This window comes from Rhinatrema bivittatum, unplaced genomic scaffold (assembly GCF_901001135.1).
Source record: "Rhinatrema bivittatum unplaced genomic scaffold, aRhiBiv1.1, whole genome shotgun sequence".
Taxonomy (NCBI): domain Eukaryota; kingdom Metazoa; phylum Chordata; class Amphibia; order Gymnophiona; family Rhinatrematidae; genus Rhinatrema; species Rhinatrema bivittatum.
In genome coordinates this window covers 49,783-74,176 of record NW_021820730.1, presented here as the reverse complement: position 1 = coordinate 74,176, position 24,394 = coordinate 49,783, and the positions used below count along the sequence as shown (strand labels likewise).

The window sequence follows — 24,394 nt, the reverse complement described above, 5'->3', positions numbered from 1 at the left end:
AAGAGACTTCCACGGAAGGAATCTAAGCGTCCTTATTACAGGCCGCGAAGATATTATCCTCCTCCTACATGTGGGCGTTCATCTAGGCCTCCTCAACGCTCACAACCTAGACAATCCAGGACAACCAGACCTCAACCCCCTCCACGGACAGCGTCCACGTCGGGGTTTTGAAGTGATTCCAGGGAACAGCAGCTGCTCTCCCAATCCGGCACAACACATACCAGTGGGTGGTCAGATCACATTCTTCCATCACAATTGGGAATTCATAACCACAGACCAGTGGGTACTTTCCATCACATCTCAGGGTTACCACTTGGATTTTCTCACCATACCAAACAACACTCCTCCCACTTCGTTTTGGACAATAAAAGACCAATCCACAAGTCTACAAACAGAATTATCCACCCTTCTGAGAGCCAGGGCCGTGGAACCAGTTCCCCGACCTCAGCAGGGCAGAGGATTCTACTCCCGCTATTTCCTCATTCCAAAGAAAACCGGAGGCCTACGTCCAATCCTAGACCTCAGAAATCTCAACAAATTCCTGAGAGAAGAAAAATTCAGGATGGTTTCTCTAGGCACCATGCTACCACTGCTTCAAAAGGGAGATTGGCTCTGTTCTCTGGATCTTCAAGACGCTTACACTCACATTCCCATATTCCCGCCTCATCACAAGTATCTATGATTCCTCGTGGGTACTCAACATTACCAATACAGGACACTACCATTCGGCCTTGCCTCAGCACCTCAAGTATTCACAAAGTGTCTAGCAGTGGCAGCGGCTCATCTACACAAGCAAGGTGTGCACGTGTTTCCCTATCTAGACAATTGGCTCACCAGGAGTCAATCACAGCAAGGAACTCTCAATTCTCTCCAGCTCACAATAAATCTTCTCCATTCCTTGGGATTCCTCATCAACTACCAAAAATCCCACCTCACACCATCTCACAGGTTACAGTTCATCGGAGCAGAGTTAAACACCATAACAGCAAAAGCCTTCCTACCAAGGGACCATGCACAGACACTAGCCTCGTTAACCGCCTCTCTTCGAGCATGCACACAAATAACAGCGCATCAATGTCTCACCCTCTTAGGTCACATGGCCTCCACAGTCCACGTCACTCCTATGGCCAAATTAGCTATGAGACTCACTCAATGGACACTCAAAAGTCCACCGATGCCGTTCAGCCAATATCTTTTCCTATCTGAGTAACTCAAGAACTACACTCCTCGCTCCTCTGGTGGACAAATATGGACAACTTGCTCAAGGACCTACCTTTTCAACAACCAATTGTGCAAGTAACATTGACTACAGATGCATCCACCTCAGGATGGGGAGCACAAATTGGCCATTTGCAGACTCAAGGTACTTGGACAAAACTCGAAGCAACTTTTCAGATAAACTTCCTAGAGCTTCGAGCTATACGTTATGCGCTACATACGTTCAAAGACTGCCTTTCACACAAGACTGTCCTCATACAGACAGACAACACAGTTGCCATGTGGTACATCAACAAACAAGGAGGTACGGGCTCGTATCTCCTTTGTCAAGAAGCTGCACAGATTTGGGACTGGGCCTTAACACACTCAATGTTTCTCCAGGCCACTTATCTGGCAGGCATTCACAATGTGATAGTGGATCGACTCAGCCGTCAATTCCAACCACACGAATGGTCCCTGGATCCCTCAGTAGCAGCCAGGATATTTCAACGTTGGGACAACCAACAATAGACCTCTTTGCGTCATACGTGAATCACAAAGTGGACAAATTCTGCACTCTACACAAACAGAGAAACCAACCAGCCAAGGACGCCTTTGCTCGCCCTTGGAACTCAGGCCTACTGTACGTGTATCCTCCGATACCGCTCATCACCAAAACTCTAGTGAAGCTACAACAGGACAAGGGGCCCCATATTGGCCTTGACAAGTATGGTTTCCCACACTTCTAGACCTCTCGATCAGGGATCCAATTCGTCTGGGAGTAGCTCCCACTCTCATAACTCAGGATCAGGGTCGGTTGCGCCGCCCCAACCTTCAATCCCTATCCCTGACAGCTTGGATGTTGAAAGCTTGATTTTACAACCACTCAATCTTTCCACTAATGTATCTCAAGTGCTTTTAGCTTCACGTAAACCTTCAACACGTAAGAACTATTCTTCCAAATGGAAAAGGTTTACCTTCTGGTGCAGGCAAAAACGTATTGATCCTTTCTCCTGCTCCATAACTTCTCTACTAGAATACTTATACCATCTTTCAGACTCTGGCCTATAGACTTCATCTGTAAGAGTCCACTTAAGTGCAATCTCAGCTTACCATAATAAGATGGGAGATGCACCAATTTCCACGCAAACTCTCATCAGCAGATTTATGAGAAGTTTAACGCACATAAAACCACCAATTCGGCCACTAGTCACAGAACGGGACCTAAACCTGGTTTTAACAAGACTCATGCATTCTTTTGAACCCATAGATTCCTGTGATCTCAAATTTCTCACATGGAAAACTATCTTTCTCATAGCCATTACATCGGCTAGAAGGGTTAGTGAGTTGCAAGCACTTGTCACGTACTCACCCTACACGAAATTCCTACATAACAGAGTGGATCTCCGTACACATCCAAAATTCCTTCCTAAGGTAGTTACGGAATTCCACTTAAACCAATCCATAGTTTTACCCACATTCTTTCCAAGGCTTCATTCCCATCCAGGAGAAACAGCCTTACATACCTTGGACTGTAAGCGTGCACTAGCATTTTATATAAACCGCACTGCAGTCCACAGGAAATCCGCTCAACTCTTTGTATCTTACGATCCAAACAAACCTGGTAAAGCAGTGGATAAACAAACTTTATCCAATTGGATAGCAGATTGCATACAGTTTTGCTATGAAAAAGCAGGCCTTCCTCTCCAAGGTCGAGTAAAGGCTCATTCAGTAAGGGCAATGTCAACCTCAGTAGCACATTATCGTTCAGTACCGATAGCTGACATTTGTAAAGCCACAACATGGAGTTCTCGTCACACCTTTGCGGCCCACTACTGTCTCGACAAGGAAGGAAGACAAGATTCAGCCTATGGGACAATCTGTCTTAAAGAACTTGTTTCCAGCATAATCCAACTCCTACCACATCCAACCTTTCGTGATTTCAGGCTGCCTCATTTTTCCCAACAGTACGTATCCTGCTTGTCCTGGGATAAAGCAAAATTGCTACCCTTGTAATAGGTGTTATCCCAGGACAGCAGGATGTAGTCCTCATGAAACCCACCCGCCACCCCGCGGAGTTGGGTCCGATACGTTTTGTTTTATTTTTGGCTAACGCTCATTGCTACAAACGAGACTGAAGGGAGACCCCTGTGGCCAGGAAGATCATGGCATGCTGTGCATGCTTAGTGGGTACACAGTGCCAGTCAAAAGTTTCTAGAAACTTTGACAGAAGTTTTTCCGTACAGGGCTCCATTATTGATGTCACCCATATGTGAGGACTACATCCTGCTGTCCTGGGATAACACCTATTACAAGGTAAGCAATTTTGCTGAACTATAAGTCTCTTAGAAGATGCAATCACTTCTCTTACCTCAGTGCTGTGTCATCTGCCTCACTGGGAAAAGAGTTGAGGTGGAGTTCCTCAAAATTTCCCCCTTTGGCAGAGCGTGCCAGAACATCGGGGTTGGAGTAGTGTGGCATTGAAGAAAAAATCCACATATAGAATCAGAGGTACTAGGAAACTTTACCTGCCAATTATATATTTTTTTATTTTGTATAATGCAACTATAACCTTTATCAAACATACATTTTTACGTAAGACCACATTGTACTGAAATTATCATTAATCTAACCCTCTTGCCTAAAATTCCCCATTATAACCCAATACATGCATTACCCTTCACTCATTCCATTCATACCATTCATACACATAACATATATAACCATATTCCTATTAAAACATCTTATTCTCAATATCACATGCTGTTCTTAATATATGAATATTTCAACAATCCATATAACAAATATACAATTGTATTCTGCAATTCTTCTTACTCCAGGGATGCTATAACAGTGTGAAAAATGTGCAGTTGTATTGTACAATGATAATATAATTATTTTACTTGATGTATTCAATATATTTTCATACTGTACATTCATCAGACGAGAGCCTCGTTTCACCCTGTGACTCAGGGCTAATTCAAGGACATCTATCACTCAAATGCTTCTATGTACATTAACTTCCTGCCCACTCTCATAATCACCAATCATCTAATAGCACAAAGTAGTCCACCATGTTACAACGATATCTGTAATACAATCAATATGATCCCATTGTCAACAACCTAACTCAAAATATTTAAATGCCTAACTTATACACAACTTCTAAGTGTGAACCACCACCATCACTATCCACTTAGTACCGGCTTGTAGTGATCACTTCCACACTATTGCAGGCGCGTTAATGCTTCTTCATCAAAATGCCATTGGAACCCCGTCATGAAGTTCTTCTTTACCTAATTCAGTTGCATTGGAGTCCAGCAGTACAGAGGTGTCAAACATCTGGACTATTCCCCCTCCAAAGCGACCAAGACATCCCCTCCCAAGTCACCATCTTCATCATTGAGGTCCCAGATTAGTGTTTCTACACCCTTAGGTTTGGAAGAGGAATTGACAGGAATTCCCTTTAACTGCCATACCTGAGCTTCCAGAACATTCCTCCCCTCTGGAAGACTTTTCTTACTCAAAATTAAAGGATAAACTAGGAAGAGCACTTGGAGTACATTTGCACAAAGATAAAGATCCTTGCACAGAGATGTTTAGTTTCCTCCAAATTTTGGAATAGCCAGCGGAACGGGCAGTTATACTGTTTTACAGTATTCTACAGCAGCTGTGGATGAGAATGTGGGAAAACCCCATCTCCTGTGCCCCAACTGCAAGAAAGTTGCAGGCTGATGCAGAAAGTTGCATCCAGGAAAGTGGCGGCTGGATAACTGGATAAGTACTGACTTATGCAGCTATCTGCCACAGTTTGCTGCTACTTAGCCACATAAAGGTAACGTATTTTTCGCTCTATAAGACGCACTTTTCCCCCCCATAAGTGCGGGGAAAATGTCTGTGCATCTTATGGAGCAAATATAAAAAAAACCCCCAAAAACTAACTACAACCCCCAACCCTCCTGACCCCCCCCCCCCCCTCAAGACTTGCCAAAAGTCCCTGGTGGTCCAGTGGAGATCCAGGAGCGATCTCCTGCACTTCGGCCATCGGCTGCCAGTATTCAAAATGGCGCCGATAGCCTTTGCCCTTACTATGTCACAGGGGCTACCGGGTGCCATTGGTCGGCCCCTGTCACATGGTAGGAGCAAGGGACAGCAGGTGCTGGCCGGCGCGCGCAAGTTACGCCTGGCAGAGGCAGGCGTAACGCAGCAAGATAAGGTTGGGGGGGGGGTGGATTTAGGTAGGGTTGGGGGGTGGGTTAGATAGGGGAAGGAAGGGAAAGGGGGGGAAAGGGGGGGGAGCTAAAAAAAAAAAAAAAAAAAAAAAAAGTTCCCTCCAAGGCCGCTACGAAATCGGAGCGGCCTTGGAGGGAACCGGGAAAGCCATCTGGGCTCCCCTTGGGTTCGGCGCGCACCGACCCAGGATTTTATAACATGCGCGCATGGCAGCGCACGCATATTATAAAATAGGGTGTACATTTGTGCGCGCCGGGTAGCGCGCACAACATTTAAAATTGGCCCCTTAGTAAACTAGAATATTGGAGGAAGACTTTCACACCCCTGCCTTCTATGAAACCTTCAGATAGAGCAGGGAAAGTAGGATTCCATAAACTGCACTTCTTCATTTTATCTACCTTTCATTTTTCTTGGTTATTGATTACAAATTTTATTTGAATTTATAAAGTATTTTCTTAAATTGAAAACTAGCTATTCTTTTTTTTTTTTTTTTTTTTGTCCTCTGAAAAGTGCTGTTCTGCTGCTCAGTAATACAAAAATATAAATTCAGTCATTTTATGTCTTTGATTGTTTAACAGAAGATGCTACGAAAGAATCATCAGCTATTAGCATTGCTCAGAGGGAGAAGCACTTACTTCATGGTGTGATACATAATGTCCTTCCCTATGTGGGAACTTCAGTAAAATCCCTAGTACTGGCATACAGTTCTGCTGTATGCAGCAAGACGGTATGTATTGCCTGCATCAGTTATACCTAGTGACTCTGGTTGTGCAGTTCTTAATTTGTATTAATCTAATTGATTTCCTTGCACTGAGAGAATGGTTTACAAAAACAGCACTGAGAAATGTTTACATTTAGACATGGAGATGAGACTTAAATTCATAATATTTGGTGGTTTGTTAGAAATGGGGCATTTTATTATGCATGAATTTGTATGCGCTCTTCACAGTGAAGCACTATTTCGTCAGAGCTGATCTGTACATTAGTTGTGCTAGCTTCTGCTTTGTGCTTTCTATTATAAATGCTATAAATCCACAGATGGGGTAATTCATTAAGAAGCTGTTGTAAATGCTGTTTGTTTTTTTGATTTATAAGTCATTTTTATACTATGATGCTGAAGGCATGATACAACAAATTTCATTGAAAAAATCATAAAAATACTTATAAAGTAAATTAAAAATATAACAATGAATAGCAGAAAATAATATAATCTACAAAGAAATACAAAATTATACTCTTAACGTATCTCAGTTTCAGAGTATAAAATTAAACACAATTATTCAATTAAGAAATAAGTAAGGAAAGCAACCAGAGGCATAACTTTGGGAATGCTTTCCAACATAGATTTCCAGTGAAGGTGTGTATGTTTGGGGGTTTTTTGGAGGGGGGGGGTGCAGAATTGTGGGCTATGGATATAAGTAGGGATGCATGTGAGCTGTGTATGGGGAGGATTTCGTGCATGTGTAGGGGGGGTACGCTGACATGAGTGTAAGAATTTTAGAAATGGGTTTGTTTAGGGGTGTGTGTGTGTGGAGTGGCTGTAGAGAATAGGAAGATAGGTGGGTGAACATATGTAGGTGCATGACAACTGATGGAGTATGTAGTGAATTGGTTTGCGCGGGGGGGGGGGGGAGTATAGGAGCTTGTGGATTGTGATTTTGTAGTGGGTGTGTGGTATAAAATATCCATGTATGTATGAAGATATTGAAGTATGTGTATGGGTGGGAGTTGAGTGAGAGTTTATGGGAAGTTGGTGTGACTGTGTGGCAGGGGGCAGGGCTTAATTTGTAGATAAACAGGAAGTGAAACTAGGTGGGGGAAGGGAAGGTGCAGTGGGAGGGTGCAGCTGGGGAAAGGAGCAACTTGTTCATGGAGGAGAGGATAAGGACCAGGGCCTGGTGTGAACTCCCTGTTCTAAAGAAAAACACACCCGTACATGCTTTTTTTTCTCCTCCTTATCCCAGTGATTCTTCATCCCCAGCCCTCACCAGTGCTCAAACCTCAGCCATTCTTAGTCCATCTGTGCTCAGTAGTAAGCACTGGTGGGTGAAGGACAAATGGCAGTTGAACACTGTTGGGGGCTGCAGATAGAGGGTTAGTGAAGTAAGGAGGAAGAGAAGTGTAGAAAGAATAGAGCCCTTTTTGTCTGCCCTTGTGATCCTGGTTATTCATCCCAAGTCCCTTCCCCTCCAAACCCCACAATTTATTTCAGGAGTCCTCAGCTCCCCACCCAGAGTCCCTGAGTCTCGCCTCCAATTTCTGCTGGCTCTCATGCCCCACTTCCCCTTGATAGTCACTAATTCCCCTTCCTAGAAAATTATCCTCTTAAGCATCTCTTCTCCTTGAACAGTAAAATACAGTCCTCAGAGGACAAGCAGTATGGTAGTCCTCACACATGGGTGACATCAGATGGAGCCTAGCAAGGAAGAGTTGTCAGAGTTTCTAGAACTTTGGCACACTGAGCATGCCCAGCATGCCACTATCCACACATTCACGCAGGGACCCTCTTTATTCTCTTTTTCTGTAAAGCTTTCGCATCGCTGCTGTTGATCTTGTGGCAACTTTTAGGGAAAAATGTGTGTCTCCTTTTTTTTTTTCCCCCCCCATTCATGCTGGGTCCCTCTGTCTCCTGGGGTTAGTGACTAGGCATCACAGTATGTTTTATGTTGTTCGCTGTTGATTACAGACGGGGCCATTTCCCGGTATCTGCTGGCCATCGATCATGCGCCGGGTTCTTTTTCCTAAAGCGGCGTCTGGGTTTCGCCGATGCTTCAGTGCCCCCTCACCATGTCCATCACAGACCCCCATGAGATCTGTATTTTGTGCCCTGGGGGCATCGCACGACGTTTGGGGATGCATGCGCCTTCTTTGCCTAGATGACTCCTGAGGGCCGTTGCGTGCGTCCTGACAAAATGGATAAACTTTTTGGCACCAAAAAGTCAGAGCCCTCAACTTCGGCATCGGGGGCATCGACGCCCCAGGGAATTTGAGTCAAGGGCCCCTGTTCCCACGTTTTCTCCACCGCTGAGTTCTCAGGTGGAACTGGGTGCAGGGGATCGTCTGCTTTCTATTTCTTCTCGTTCCAGGTCTGGATCTTCGCCATCGCCCTCTGCTCCAGGGAAGGACCGGGCCAAGCATCGAGAAAAGTCAAAGCATTGCCTTCTATCGCCATCTTCCCATGGCTCCAAGCTCAGGAAGGCATCGGCATCCACTGAGTTGCCCCCGAAGCGGCCCGGGTCCGAGCAGGCTCCATCCTCCATTGAGCCTGAGGGCCAGAGGCGATCCCCTTCGGTTTTGGTGATAGTCACCATTCTCACAGGACAAGCAGGATGGTTGTCCTCACAAATGGGTGACATCGAGGATGGAGCCCACCACGGAAAACTTCTGTCAAAGTTTAAACAGAACTTTGACTGGCCCCTACTGGGCATGCCCAGCAAGGCACTGACCCTGCAGCCAGCAGGGGTCTCCCTTCAGTCTTCTTTTTTCCGCGCAGCAGTTGCCACGCGGTGAAAGGAGCTCTCTTACCACGTTCCTGACAGGAATTCGGTTTTTTTCTTTCCGAAGAAAATTTGCCCCTCAGGGGTCTCCCTTCGACAAATTTTTGTCACCTCCGCGAAAGCCGGTAAGTTTTTTGCCGATTTTCATCGACTGCCGTCGATTTTGGCCCTAGAGGCCTGTTGGCACTTACCAATCCCGCGGCTAAATTTGGCCCTAGGCCATGGCGACGGGGTTCCGTCGTTGTCCGGATTGCACCCGGACTATGTCAATCACAGATCCCCATCGGGTCTGTGTTCTATGTTTGGGAAGTGAGCATGATGTCCTGACTTGCACTAAATGTGCCCTAATGACACCTAAGGGTCGTAAAGCCAGGATGGAGAAGATGGGGCTCCTCTTCCATGCACCCACCCCAACGCCATCGATAGCATCGACGTCATCGGAACCGGCACCGTCGAAGTTGCACCACCATCGTCAACCCTCCGGTGACCGTCCTCCACCGATGACTTCTCGGCCGTCGACTCCTGTCCCCTCCCCGGATGGGCGAGGAGATCGGAAGGATAAGCATCGCCATCGACGGCACAAGTCTCGGCCCGTCGAGGATCCACAACCATCGACCTCTGAACAGGCCGAGCCACCGACGAAAAAGCCTCGGTCAGACCTGGCACCGTCTACGTCTCGTTCGCAGGCACCGAGGAAACCCTTCCCCTCCCGGGGTGCGGGGGCCGTGATCCCACCGGTTACGGTGGTACTTCCGGCCCTGCCTCAGCCTCCCTCTCCCGTCGAGCCGGGTATGGTTACCCCTGGTCTCCGGGCAGAACTGGACCGGCTAGTCCAGGAGGCCATCGAGAATGCGATGCGAAGATTCCAGCCTCCACCGGCACCGCCTCCGGCACCGATTCCGGCACCGCCTCAGGCACCGACCTCAGCACCGACTCTGCCACCGAGGAGGGAACCGACCACCGAGCCTCTAGTGGAAGCGTTGGCACCGATACTAAATCGTATGGAGGCACTCATGCGCGCCCTTCCATCGGTGATTCCAGTAGCACCGACTACACCATCATCTCCGGAAGGACATTCATCGACAGGAGAAACACCGTTCCGGATTCCCCCGTCCGGTGTCGTTCCATCGGTGCCTTCACATACCTTTCCACCGATTTATCCTTCGGCTCCATCGATTCCAAGATCGGCACCGATTCCATCGGTACCCCCCGAAGCCCTCGATGCCGTTCACAGTTCCGCTTGCAGCACCGATTCCATCGATGCCTTTGGATCCTCTACCAGGTCCTTCAGGACTGCAAGCCCTACATGATCCTTATGATACCTGGGGTGATGATACATCTTCAGATACAGATTTACCATCCCCACCATCTCCTACAGAGAGTAGAAAACGATCTCCTCCTGAAGATCTCTCCTTTATAAATTTTGTAAAGGAGATGTCAGAAATTGTGCCTTTTCAGCTGCAATCTGAGACCGATGACAGGCACCAAATGATGGAGCTGCTCCAATTTCTGGATGCCCCAAAAATCATCGCTTCCATCCCCATTCACCAGGTATTTCTGGATCTTTTAAAGAAAAACTGGGAATCACCTTCATCTGTGTCACCAGTTAATAAAAAAGCTGACTCAACATACCTCGTTCAGTCAGCACCAGGATTTCAGAAGTCTCAACTGGATCATCGCTCTGTTGTAGTTGAGTCTGCGCAAAAGAAGGCCAAGCGCCTAAAACCACACTCTTCCACTCCCCCTATCAAGGACAACAAATTCCTTGATAGTGTGGGCAGGAAAGTGTATCATGGGGCTATGTTGATATCTCGCATAGCTTCATACCAACTTTATATGACTCAATACAACAGAGCTATCCTTAAACAGATGCAGGACTACGCTGACACATTACCGGACCAATACCAGCCACAGCTTCAAGCCCTCCTTCACAAAGGATTTGAAGCTGGGAAGCACAAGATCAGAACGGCCTACGATATCTTCGATGCTTCCACAAAAGTCTCAGCTACTGCCATCTCAGCCAGACGTTGGGCTTGGTTAAAATCATCCAACCTTCGCCCAGAGGTCCAGGATCGTCTAGCCGATTTACCCTGCTTGGGGGACAATCTGTTCGGAGAACAGATTCAACAGATTGTGGCGGAATTGAAGGATCACCACGAGACGTTGAAACAACTTTCGTCTGTTCCATCTGAGGTATCCTCCAAACCACCACCTAAGAAGGACTCTAAAAAGTCATTCTTTCGGCCACGTCGTTATTACCCTCCGTCGACTAGGCCTCGTCCGGCTCGATCCTCCACCAGACCTCAGCTACGCCAACCTCGGAAACAAAGACCTGCTGTAGCCCCACCTCCCGGGCCTGCGGCAGGCCTTTGACTTCCCGATACGGAGCACATGCCATATCCCACTCCCCCACATCCCTGTAGGGGTCGTCTGTGCCACTTTTTGCAGCATTGGATACGGATTACCTCAGACCAGTGGGTGCTGGCAATTATCGCACAGGGTTACCACCTCAATTTCATAACTCTTCCGACAGACTCCCCGCCTCTTCAAGCATGGAGTCTATCCAGCCACTTGACTCAATTACAACAGGAAGTATCCCTTCTTTTGCAATCAAATGCTATAGAACCTGTCCCTCCCTCTCAACGAGGCAAGGGATTTTACTCCAGGTACTTCCTAATTCCAAAAAAGTCAGGAGGGCTACGTCCAATTTTGGACCTTCGGGCCCTCAACAAGTACCTTCAAAAAGAAAAGTTCAAGATGGTAACCCTGGGCACGTTACTCCCTTTGCTGCAAAGAGGGGATTGGCTATGCTCCCTCGACCTCAAGGAAGCTTATACCCATATTGCGATAACACAATCCCATCGCAAATATCTGCGGTTTCTAGTAGGCCGCGACCATTATCAATACCGAGTACTACCTTTCGGTCTGGCATCTGCTCCACGAGTCTTCACCAAATGCCTCGTAGTTGTAGCAGCATTCCTCAGGAAGGAAGGTGTCCACGTATACCCCTATCTGGACGATTGGCTAATCAGGGCCTCCACCCCTCAGATTGCCCGGTCCTCCCTACAATTGACAATCAACACACTCCTTTCCTTAGGGTTTCTTGTCAATTACGAGAAATCTTGCTTCGTCCCATCTCAAACCTTATCTTTCATTGGGGCAGACTTGGACACCTTACAGGCAAAGGCCTACCTTCCGCTTCAACGGGTCCAAACTCTCATGTCCCTAGCTCACCAGCTCCAGTCTCAAGATACGGCCACGGCTCGCCAGTTCCTCATTCTCCTAGGACACATGGCATCCTCGGTTCAAGTCACTCCCATGACCCGACTAGCCATGAGAGTAACACAATGGACTCTACGACACCAATGGATTCAAGCTTTTCAGCCTCTGTCCTCCATAGTCACAGTCACACAAGCGCTGCGCCTATCCTTAACCTGGTGGACGACTCAGGTCAACCTCCTTCAGGGCTTACCCTTTCTTCCACCGGATCCGCAAGTAATCCTAACCACCGACGCTTCTCACATCGGTTGGGGAGCCCATGTGGACAACTTTCAAACCCAAGGGTTATGGTCCAACGAGGAAGCCGAACACCAGATCAATTTCCTGGAACTTCGAGCAATCCGCTATGCGCTCCGCACTTTCAAAGATCATCTCTTTCATCAGATAATCTTAATCCAGACGGACAACCAAGTGGCCATGTGGTACATAAACAAGCAGGGAGGCACAGGCTCCTTCCTTCTGTGTCAGGAAGCTGCGCAGATCTGGGCGGAAGCCCTCTCCCACTCCATGTACCTCAGGGCCACTTACCTGCCGGGAGTAGACAATGTATTGGCAGACCGGCTGAGCCGTGTCTTCCGACCGCACGAGTGGTCACTCGATCCTCTGATAGCGACCTCTCTGTTTCACAAGTGGGGTTCTCCCCGCATAGACCTCTTTGCGTCCCCTCAGAACCACAAAGTGGACAATTACTGCTCTCTCATTCGGAGCCAGCACTCTCGGCCGAGGGATGCATTCTCCCTCAAGTGGACAACCGGTCTGCTCTACGCATTCCCTCCACTTCCTCTTGTGTCAAAGACTCTCGTGAAGCTACGCCAGGACGGAGGAACCATGATCCTGATAGCACCTTACTGGCCACGCCAAGTATGGTTTCCAATACTCCAGGATCTCTCCATCCGCAGGCACATTCCTCTGGGAAAGGACCCGCATCTGCTCACTCAAAACGACGGATGCCTCCTCCATCCCAACCTCCAAGCCTTGTCCCTGACGGCATGGATGTTGAAAGGTTAGTCCTTCAGCCTTTCAACCTTTCAGATTCCGTTTCTCGAGTCCTGATAGCTTCACGAAAGCCTTCCACAAGAAAGTCTTACTCATACAAATGGAAAAGGTACACATCATGGTGCACTTCTCAGTCCCTTGATCCCCTTTCCTGTCCAATCTCCAAATTCTTGGACTATTTATGGCATCTCTCTGAATCAGGTCTTAAAACCTCTTCCATTAGGATGCATGTCAGTGCGGTAGCCGCCTTCCATAAAGGTGTACAGGGTGTCCCTATTTCAGTACAACCCCTAGTAACACGTTTTCTTAAAGGCTTGCTCCATCTGAAGCCACCCTTACGGCCTCCGGCCCCATCCTGGGACCTTAATCTGGTTCTTGGTCGTCTAATGAAACCTCCTTTCGAACCTCTGCACTCCTGTGAGTTAAAGTATCTCACATGGAAAGTGTTATTCCTTTTGGCTATCACTTCAGCTCGCAGGGTTAGTGAATTACAGGCCCTAGTTACCTATCCGCCTTACACTAAGCTCCTGCAGGACCGGGCGGTACTCCGCACTCACCCTAAATTTTTACCTAAGGTAGTTTCTGAGTTTCATATTAATCAATCCATCATACTACCTATCTTTTTTTCCCAGGCCCCACTCCAACTCTGGAGAACAGACCCTGCATACCCTAGACTGTAAACGGGCTCTAGCCTTTTACCTAGACCGTACAGTTTCTCACAGGAAGAGCACTCAATTATTCGTCTCTTTCCATCCTAACAAGTTAGGACAACCTGTGGGTAAGCAGGCTCTTTCCTCCTGGTTGGCGGACTGCATTGCTTTCTGCTATGAGCAAGCGGGCATCCCTTTTCAAGACCGTGTCAAAGCACACTCTGTGAGGGCCATGGCTACGTCAGTGGCACACCTTCGATCGGTGCCACTTCCTGACATCTGCAAGGCTGCAACCTGGAGTTCTCTCCATACCTTTGCAGCCCACTATTGTTTGGACAAAGCTGGAAGACAGGACTCCATCTTCGGCCAATCTGTCTTGCGTAACCTTTTTCCAACGTGATGTACCAACACCCTTCCACCTTCCCGGTAGGGTGCGGATGCCCTTTACCAAATTCCACCCCAGTTGTAGTGCCTGTTGCACGTCGTTGGGTGCATTTGGTGCAAGTCAGGACATCCTCAGCTCGGTACTCACCCATTTGTGAGGACAACCATCCTGCTTGTCCTGTGAGAAAGCAAATGTTGCTTACCTGATGTAACAGGTGTTCTCACAGGACAGCAGGATGTTAGTCCTCACGAAACCCGCCCGCCACCCCGCGGTGTTGGGTTTGTTTTGTTTTTACTTTCTAGGCACTGCCTGTAGCTTTGAACATCAGACTGAAGGGAGACCCCTGCTGGCTGCAGGGTCAGTGCCTTGCTGGGCATGCCCAGTAGGGGCCAGTCAAAGTTCTGTTTAAACTTTGACAGAAGTTTTCCGTGGTGGGCTCCATCCTCGATGTCACCCATTTGTGAGGACTAACTTCCTGCTGTCCTGTGAGAACACGTGTTACATCAGGTAAGCAACATTTGCTATCCCCGTCAGGGCTCCGGGAATTCGGTTCCACATCCTCCTCAAACTGTCCTCTCATTGTCAGCATTCGAGGAGGAGTTGGAGTGCAGTGTACAGTTGGTAGTCGGCCACGGGTTCCTTCGGGGGCCACCATCGCTGCCAGAGCCGGCTCCATCAATGCTCGCACTGTTGCTAGAGCGACTGGATTTACTGCTCAGTGCCTTGCTGATGCAGCCCATCCCGGTGCCCCGGCCACCCTCTATGCCGCATGGAGCACTAAAGTGGCCCCTACCAGAGGCTATTCCGGTGGCTGATTCCTCCATTGAGGAAGGACCATCAGGTTTGGTGCCAATAGACCTCTTGATTCCCTTGGTGCTACCGATGCCGGCATTCATACCTTTGGGGTTCCTGGTGCCTTCGGAGTCTAGGCTTAGGGTCAGCATAGGGGTTCCATCTCCGGTGTCCCTGGGCGCTTTGAGTGAGGAGGATGCTCCCTTTGACACTTGGGAGGTTGAGGCTTCCCCTTCCTCTTCTTTCTCCGTGGACAAGTATCCCAAACAGCTCCACAGATGGGCGACGTAATCCGACAGCGCTAAGTCTGGCAGTTTCTCTCTCATAGCTCAGTTTGTTTTGCTTTCTGAGCATGTGCGGTCCTTTCCACATTAGTGTCCCCATCTACAAGTCTCCTCTGTCTGTTTTTATCTGCTTTGGCGAATGGCTTGATGTCTCCATTTCTCTTAGTCACTGCAGTTTTTCCATAATGTCAGCTGAGAAAAAGGAGATGAGTCCATTTAAAAACGGTCAACAGTGTGGTCATGAGATGTCTGTACTGGACCTTGAATGTACTAACATTTGGACGCAATGGCATGCATTACGTAGTAACGTAGTTACGTACTGACATTCAGTGGAACGCACCTCCATTTTGAAATAATAATTTGTATTGTATTAATACGATAGATGCTATAAAATGTCTAACCTGTCCCGTCAATTAAATGACGAAACAATAGTCTGATTATAAGCTACACCTACTTTAAATCCTCAGTTGAAATATGCTTGCTCAGCATCGCGCAGAACGCATGTGTGAAAGATAAGAATTGTAGAATGTATAAGAGCCTGCTCCCGAGGGGGAGGGGCATGCAGTTGTACTAAGCCATTGTCTTAGCTGCATCTTGCTGGCAATAAAAGTCTATCTTTACGGATCAGTTGTCTGGGCCTCCTTTCTGGCTTTTAGAGACGGTTACAGACCTGCACTCCTTGTGTCTAAAATGCTAAATTATGGCCCTTGCAGACAGATGTCCTTGAAGGCACTCTTACAGAGAGATCCACTTAAAATATAAGTACTGGAGCTCATCAAAGACCATTGCAAAATCATATCCTGTCTAGGTAAGCTGAGAATGTACTATATCATCAAAGAAACTGGTCTCAACTATGCTGTAGCAAGATAGCACTGAACCAGGTCAGAGCAAAGAGCCATCTGCGCAGAGAAAGCATCCTGTGATATTAGAGCCGAAGCTACAGAGCCAAGAGAAATTGCTGGTGCTGAAGCTTTGGCGCACAAAATTGCCGGTGCCAAAACAGAGCGCAGATTTCCTGGCACAGAGATGTTGGCACGCACAATTGCCAGTGCCTTAAACAACAGTGCAGAAAATTCTAGCGCCAAAGTACCAGCACAGAAAAACGTTATCACCCAAACAAAAGCGTATGGACATCCTATTCAGTGATAAAAGTGCAGTCTATAAATTAAATTAACAACATACACGACTCTATGCTCCATGTGCTTCATCAGAGTGTTCCCCAGAGATTCAAGTAGGAAGGAAACACACAAAGATAAAGCATGCAGATTCATAAGGAAGTATGACATCACCACTCACACTGGAACTCCAAACCAAATCATTAGAGCTTGAGCAACCAGACATTCTACCACAAGAACCTGTGCAAGAATGTCACGTGTTTGTGCAAAGATTGACTGACTTCATAAGATCATACATGAAACGGCTACCAGAACAACAAAAAAAACTCAACACAACCTGAACTAGAGAAATGTGAGCATCTACAATCAAAATTATTATCTTATTTTCCAAAGGAAGATGACAGTACAAGATTGGAGAAACTATTTCATATATATACAAATTATATTGGATGATGCTTACTATTCAAAATAATTCTGCATATTAGAATCAGATATACTGTCCCCAGATCTGTCTTCAGGTTCAGTCTAGAAGTCTAAAGCCTCCAGAGGACTCTTCATACCTAAATTTTCTCCAAAAATTGTCAGATGCCATCCCATTCAGTTTAGAAGAGGATGCAGAAGATATAACAGACTTGCAAGATGTATTAAGATTCATTCAGATTCCGAAACAGTACAAAGCATTACCTATGCCTGATATGTTCATAACAGTGCAAAACAAAATCTGGAAATTACTTTTTCTGTACAGAATACAGAAATGCCTAGAGCATGAGAAAGTACAGCTTTTTCATGATTCCATTATTGTTGAATTAGTGATGAAGGCCAAGAAGACAAAAACATACTCAAACACGCCTCCAGGTAAGAATCCAAGGACTATAGATACAGTCGGAAATAAAGACATACTAAAGAACAACATTACAGGCCTGAATTGCAGCATATCAGGTCAGGATAATTCAATATCTCAAAAATAACCTCAAACTCCAGGAATGTTCTTTGAAGTTACCAAAGGAAGAATAGCATTCTTACAACAAAATCATGGCAGATGACAAAAGATTGTGCAAAGCACAATATACCATTAAGATTCTTTTGGTACAACAGCAGGTGTATCTGACAGCCATAGCAGTAAGGAGGCTAGCATGGTTTAGGGCTTCAGTCATTGGGGATGATGTCCACGAAATCAAGTGGATACACCTTGTGCATGAGAAGCCTCTTTGGGGACAAGGTAAAGGAGACTGTAGAAACAATGAGAAATCAAAATACAGCCCTGCAGTTTCTCATATCTCACCAAAACTCGACATAAAGAAGGTTCAAACAAGATTCTTATGAAAGACCATTTTCCTAGCGTGAAGCCAGATGGATTCTAGACCAATGGGTTGTGCTCCCCTGTCAGCAGATGGAGACTGAGTCAGGTTTCAAAAGTGATGTCACCCTAGATACACCCCTGCAATGACCTCAGCCCTTCAATATTTCTCCGTCTCCAGCAGATGTAGACATGCTTTCCCTATGGGGATCACTGTACCTTTGGAAGAAGAAATTCTACTTTTAAATTGGAGAAAAGATTGAGCCCCTCTCTCCTGCAGTGATTCCTAAAGGGCCCTCCCCCAGTTGAGAATTCCTGAGGTGATTTCCGAGGTCCCTCAGAGGTGTGCCTTGGTCCGTTAGCTGGTTCCCAGTGTAAACTTTGCTGCTTAAGCAGCTGAAAGACAACAGGTGCAGGAAGCCGAGTGCAGCGGTGACAGCTAAAGCCCCCTCCCCCCCCGCAGCCGGAGACCACCTCTGTACTCAGCCGGTAAGCGCTGAGTCCAGGTACTTTTTTTTTTTTTTCCAGAGGAAGAAGATTTACCTTCAGAAAAGAGGGGTTTCGGTAAGCCTTCCTCTGCTCTCCTTGCTCGGTGCGCCATACCAACATTGTTCCCAATCCCGTTGGGGCATAGGAAAGTGGGCTTACAAGTGAGTTGAGCAGCCTCCCGGTGGGCTAGGCTTTGCTTCAAACTTGGTCTGCACACCGCGTGGTAGGCCGGAACTGCCATCTTGCATGCGCCTTTGTACGTATTGCCCACCATAGGATGTCAGTATGTGCAGTGCATTGGCTTTGCGCAAGCACTGCATGCATAATATGCGCACACGCACACAATAAAGTAAGCTTAGGATACAAGAAAAGCCGGGCGCACAGATTCTGCGTGTGTCTCGCCATGCCCCTCCTAGGCATTCAAAATTTGTGCACATAAATCTTTAAGCGTGAGCCAATCGAACACACAGTTACCGCTGCCAATGGCACCAGCAGCCAGTAAACATAAGCGCCTTGCTCTCAATGCTGCTTGTCATACTAGGGCTTCCCAGCTTGATCTAGATTCCAACGTATGTCAGCACTGTAGGGAAGCCCAAGGGGATTTGGCCTCTCTGGACTTTGCTGAGCCCGACTCTTCCTATTCAGATGATGGATTTTCAGCCTTAACTGGAAGTACTCCAAATCTGAGTAACCCCTTGGCTGGGTCTTCCATGGGAGAGGGGAAACTCTGTTGGGCCCACCCCAGTTCCCCTGCCCCCCGAGCTAGGCATGGACCTGGTCGCCTTTTCTTGGATGGAATTTTTCCAGGGACTGCAGGCTACTTCCTCGCTTGCCTCTGTCCGGATGGAACCCCAGTCGGCCCCCTCTCCCATTCCTATTGACAGACTTTGAGGCATGTCCCGCCTGACCAAGTGGGGACCCTGATGATACAGAGAAGAGCAAGATCCCTTGGAAGAAGTGGAAATTCCCCCCCCGGATTAGAACAGTATTGAACCATTTTACGATTCTTTCATAGAGATGAATTGCCGGTCTTGATTTCCAAGATCCTGAAAAATGCAGGGAGTTCCTGGAGTGGAATCTGTGACTGAATCAAAGAAGAATCCCATTCTGATTTCCTTGCGCAAAGCCTCTTGCTACTTCCCAGTACTGGAAGCCATCCAGGAGTTCATTGACCTGGAATGGGATGCCCCAGAAGCAAGTTTTAAAGGGGGCTGGGTGTTAGAAGCTCTCTACCCGCTGGATCCAGCAGTGAGAGAACGTTTGTGTTTCCCTAAAGTGGATGCACTCATTTGCACGGTCTCTAAGCGAACTATCCCATTGGAGGGAGGAGCGGCTTTAAAGGATGCGCTGGATAGATGGAGTCTATCTTTAAACAAGCCTTTGACTCATTAACAATTACCTTACAGATTTCTTCTTCTTGTGCCCTGGTCGCTCGTTCATACCTTCTCTCTCTCAGGAGGTGGATAACTCAGGGGTGAACCCCAGTGTGGCTATGGAACCCGCCGCTGCCTTTTTAGCAGAGGCGGGCTCGGATTTAGTCCGTACTTCAGCCAGAGGAGTGGCCTCAGAGGTAGCGGCCAGAAGACAGATATGGCTGCAGAATTGGTCAGCTGACACAACCTCCAAGGCCAATATTACAAAGTTGCCCTTTAAAGGATCAAGCCTATTTGGAAATGAATTGGAAAAACTGGCCAGTAAATGGGGCGAATTTCCAGTACTCTGGCTACTGGAAGATAAGAGGAAGCAGTTGCAGCGCCTCTAACCTATGAGGGGCTGGTCCAGGGCACCCCAATGCATCCACCCCTTCAGAAGCTCGACATTTCAGAGGTCTCGGCCCCAGGAAAATACATTGCATTATTCCTTCTAATTCATCGTAGCCAAGAAGGAAGTTCCTTTTGCCCTATCCTGGACCTCAAGAGTGTCAACAGTCACCTATGAGTGAATCATTTCCACATGGAAACCTTACGCTTCATGATAATGGCCATACAACTGGGAGAGTTCCTAACCTCCCTGGACCTATCCAAGGCCTACCTACATATTCCAATCCATCAAGAACACAAACGCTTCCTACACTTTGCTGTACTGGGTCACCATTATCAGTTCCAGGCACTGCCCTTTGGCCTAGCCACTGCCCCAAGATCATTTTCCAAGATTATGGTGGTCGTGGCTGCAGCTTTGAGAAGAGAAGGAATCCTGGTACACCCGTACTTGGAAGACTGGTTGATCTGGGCCAGGTCTGTGGAAGAAAGTCTCCAGGTGACCAACAGGGTGACCTTCTTTCTTCAGGGACTCGGTTGGGTAGTAAATCTGGACAAGAGCAGTCTCAAGCCTTCCCAGTTGGAGTATCTGGGATTCTGGTTGGACACCAGGCACAGATACGGATACGTCACTTGATGAACACAATATACCCGATGGTGTAAAGCTATCTCCAAGTTTTTGGTTTGATGGTGGCAACCTTAGAAGTAGTACCATGGGCGAGAGCATACATGCGCCCACTTCAATGCTCGCTGCTGTCATGTTGGAACCCACAGTCTCAAGACTATTTGATTTGGCTCCACTTACCGATTGGAGTCTGCTCTCACCTCAAGTGATGGTTGCAGGAGGCTCATCTGAGCAGGGGGGGTATCCCTGGCCTCCCCAAACAGGCTGGTTCTTACAAAGTATGTGAGTCTCTGGGGCTGGGGAGCTCACTGTCAGGAACTCATGGCCCAGGGACATTGGATGGAGAAAGAGGCCCTCTGGAACATCAATCACCTGGAAGCCCAGGCAGTGACGCTAGCATGTTTGCAATTCAGCCACAGACTCCAGGGTCAAGCAGTCTGCATAATGTCGGACAACGCAATGATGGTAGCCAACATCAGCCGCCAGGGAGGAACCAAGAGCCAGCAGGTGTCTCAGGAGATAGTCTGTAGATGTATTTCTGCCCATTCCATAAGAAGGTCTATCTCAGCCTCGCACATCGTAAGAAAAGACATCCGAGCAGATTTTCTAAAGCAGGGAGAGTGGGTGGTGTTGGCCGAAGTCTTTCAACTGATAGATCGCTGGGGCCTCCCGCCATCAACCTGATGGCTGCATCTCACAATGTGAAGGTTCCCCAATTCTTCAGTCACAGAAGAGGTCCGTGATCCCTGGGGTTCGACACTCTCTCGTTCAGACCTGGCTTGAAGAAGAGTTGCTATACATCTTCCCTCTGTGACCCCCTGCTGGGCAGGATCATTTGCTGAATCGAGTACCACGGGAGATTAGTCTTACTAGTAGCTCTAGATTGGCCCAGGCATCCATGGTATGCAGACATGCGGAGACTCCTGGTAGAGACCCCCCCTGTGCCTCCCACTGCACAGAAACCTGCTACAGCAGGGACCAGTCCTTCATGAGGATCCAACTCCATTCTGTCTTACGGTCTGGCCCTTGAGAGGGCTTGCCTGATAAAGCGAGGATATTCTGCAGCAGTAAGTGCCACCTTACTCAGCGCTTGGAAGTTCTCTATGTGTGGGTCTGGAGAGTATTTGAGGCCTGGTGCAAGGAATGCGATGTCCCCCCTTGAGTGGTCAAAATCCCACTTATTCTGGAATTTTTGCAGGATGGCTTGAATAAAGTTTTGGCCCTTAAGTTCTTGAAGGTGCAGGTAGCGGCTCTCTCCTGTTTCAGGGGCGAGGTGAACGGAACCTCCCTGTCAGCTCATCGGGGCATGGACCATTCTCTGAAAGGGGTGAAGCACCTTCGGCCACCCCTAAAGTGGCTGGTCTCTTGTGGAGTCTTAATCTAGTACTGGAATTTTTGGCAGGGCCCTCCTTTCAGTCGCTGCACAATCTTTCCTTGTGTTTATTAACCTAGGACAAGCAGAATTGATAGTCCTCACACATGGGTGAATCCCTAGCTCCAGGCTGTCCCTGAAGACAATAACGACCAACAGACACCTTTACTAACAGGTGTTCTACAACAGCAGGATGTTAGTCCTCATGAAACCTGCCCACCACCCCGTGGAGTTGGGTTTTGTCTTTATTTTATGTTTTCATAATTCTATGTTACGATACTAGGGACCCCGCATGGATGTGTGGATTAGGACATGCTGAGAATGCTCAGTGTGCCAGTCAGTTCTAGAAATTTTGACAGACGTTTTCCGTTTGATGATGTCACCCATGTGGGAGGACTAACATCCTGCTGTCCTAGGAAAACACCTGTTACAAGTAAGCAACTCTGTTTTCTGAGTCTACCCCCTTTACCCTCATTTCATGCCCCCTTTCTGTGAAAGAGGCTCAGAGGCTCGCCTCCTGTGCATGGAAACCTTGGAGGTATTTAAAAGTCTATCATCCTCCTATCTTGCCTTTCCTCTAGGGCAGGGGTCGGGAACCCATGGCTCGCGAACCAGATATGGCTCTTTTGAGGGCTGCATCTGGCTCGCAGACAAGTGTCGCCACACTTCGCGGTTCCCCGCTGACCCAGCTGCTCCCTGGTCCTCCGCCGCCCGGGCTTAAAATGCTGTCAGCCCGGGCGGAACGCGGCAGGACAGCTGGAGTCAGCGGCACCGGCGTGCTCTCTTCTCCCCGCCCCCCGCGGCCCGGAAGAGGAAGTGGTGAGCATCGGGTGCCTGCGCGGAAGAAGAGACCACGCTAGTGTGGTCTCTTCTTCCCGCGCAGGCACTCGATGCTCTCCACTTCCTCTTCCGGGCCGCAGGGGGCGGGGGAGGAGGAGAGCACGCCAGCAGCGGCACGTCTGGAGTCAGCCGGGTGCCAGCGCTGGAGTCATCGGGTGCCTGCGCGGGCCTCTTCTTCCCACGCAGGCACCCGATGCTCACCACTTCCTCTTCCGGGCCGCGGGAAGAAGAGAGCACGCCGGTGCCCTCTTCTTCCCGCGGCCCGGATGAGGAAGTGGTGAGCATCGGGTGCCTGCGCGGGAAGAAGAGGCCACGCTAGTGTCCAACGGGAAGAAGACTGCAGCGCGGCTCGGAGGAAAATGGAGAGTTTCAACCGAGGCCGATGGGACTCCGCCTTCGCCTCCGCGAGGGCTGAAAATGAAGGAGGTTAGCGTTGGGAGGAGGCTGCTGCTGCCGCGAGTTCCCGGGGTGGGGGAGAGAGAGAGAGTGAATGAGCGAGCAAGCATGTGTGTTTGAGATCCTGTGTGTGTGAGTGAGAGATTGCATGTATGTGAATGATTGAGAGCCTGTATATGTGAAAGAGTATGTCTGTGATTGAGAGCCTGCCTGTGAGAGAGAGAGCATGAATGTAAGTGTATGATTGAGAACCTGTATGTGTAAGTTTGTGATTGAAAACCTGTTTGTGTGAAAGAGTATGTGTGTATGATTGAGATCCTTTGTGTGTGAGAGAAATCATGTGTATGTATGATTAAGAGCCTGTGTGTATAAGTAAGAGAGAGATCATGTGTGTCTGTGTCTGATTGAGAGCTGGTTTAGGTGAGGGAGCATGTGAGTATGTGATTGAGAGCCTGTGTGTAAATGAGAGAAAGAGAGGACATGTTTGTAAGCATGTGAATGAGAGTCTGTGTGTGAGAGAAAAAGACAGCATGTATTTATGTGATTGAAAGCCTGTGTGTGTGTGTGTGTAAGCGTGAAAAGATAGACAGCATGTGTGTAAATGTGTAATTAAGAGCCTATATAAGTGAGAGAGAAAAAGCATGTGTATATGTGAGTGACTGAGAGCATGTGTGTATAGGTGTGTAACTGAGAGCCAGTGTGAGAGAGAGCGCTGGTATGTGACTGAGAGAGGAGAAAGTTCCAAGCAAACCACCCCGCCTCCTGCTAATTCAGAACAATCTCAGGACACCTGGATATCAAACGTTCCCAGGTATGCAGAGCAAAAACATTTTTGTATCCTTATTATTTTTCATTACTGGATCTTTGTGTCTGCTATTTTGAAATATTTTGTTGGTATCTGGAAATGTTTTATGAGTTTTTAATTATTGGATATTCCACTCATCAGCTGTTTCGAAATATGTTCTTTTTGTTAGTACAGTTTTACTGCTGATGATTTTATATTTCTTGATTTGTTTTATAAGGATGGGTGATGTTTCTTTTTATCCTTTGTTACACTGGCTTGTTGCAGTTTCCAATTCAGTTTTTTCTGCATGCTTCTTGTTATGCGTTTTGGTTTCTTTATTCTATGTTAGGTGAGGGTCAGCACGTGATTCAGGTGAGGTTTTCTGCTGGCGTGTTGTTTCTGTGTA

General features: G+C 47.8%; 1 protein-coding gene across 3 annotated transcripts in view; it reads left to right on the top strand.

The window, feature by feature from the left end:
- Positions 1-24,394, top strand: part of LOC115082041 (F-box/LRR-repeat protein 5-like) — a 194,891-nt gene that overhangs the window by 126,365 nt on the left and 44,132 nt on the right. For all 3 annotated transcript variants that reach the window (XR_003854059.1, XM_029586305.1, XM_029586306.1), the window contains exon 7: positions 6,009-6,157. Coding sequence is in view for 2 of the 3 variants with exons in the window: in XM_029586305.1 (XP_029442165.1) it covers positions 6,009-6,157 (149 nt within the window). In the remaining variant the exon portion in view is untranslated. The remainder of the gene's footprint in view (positions 1-6,008; positions 6,158-24,394) is intronic.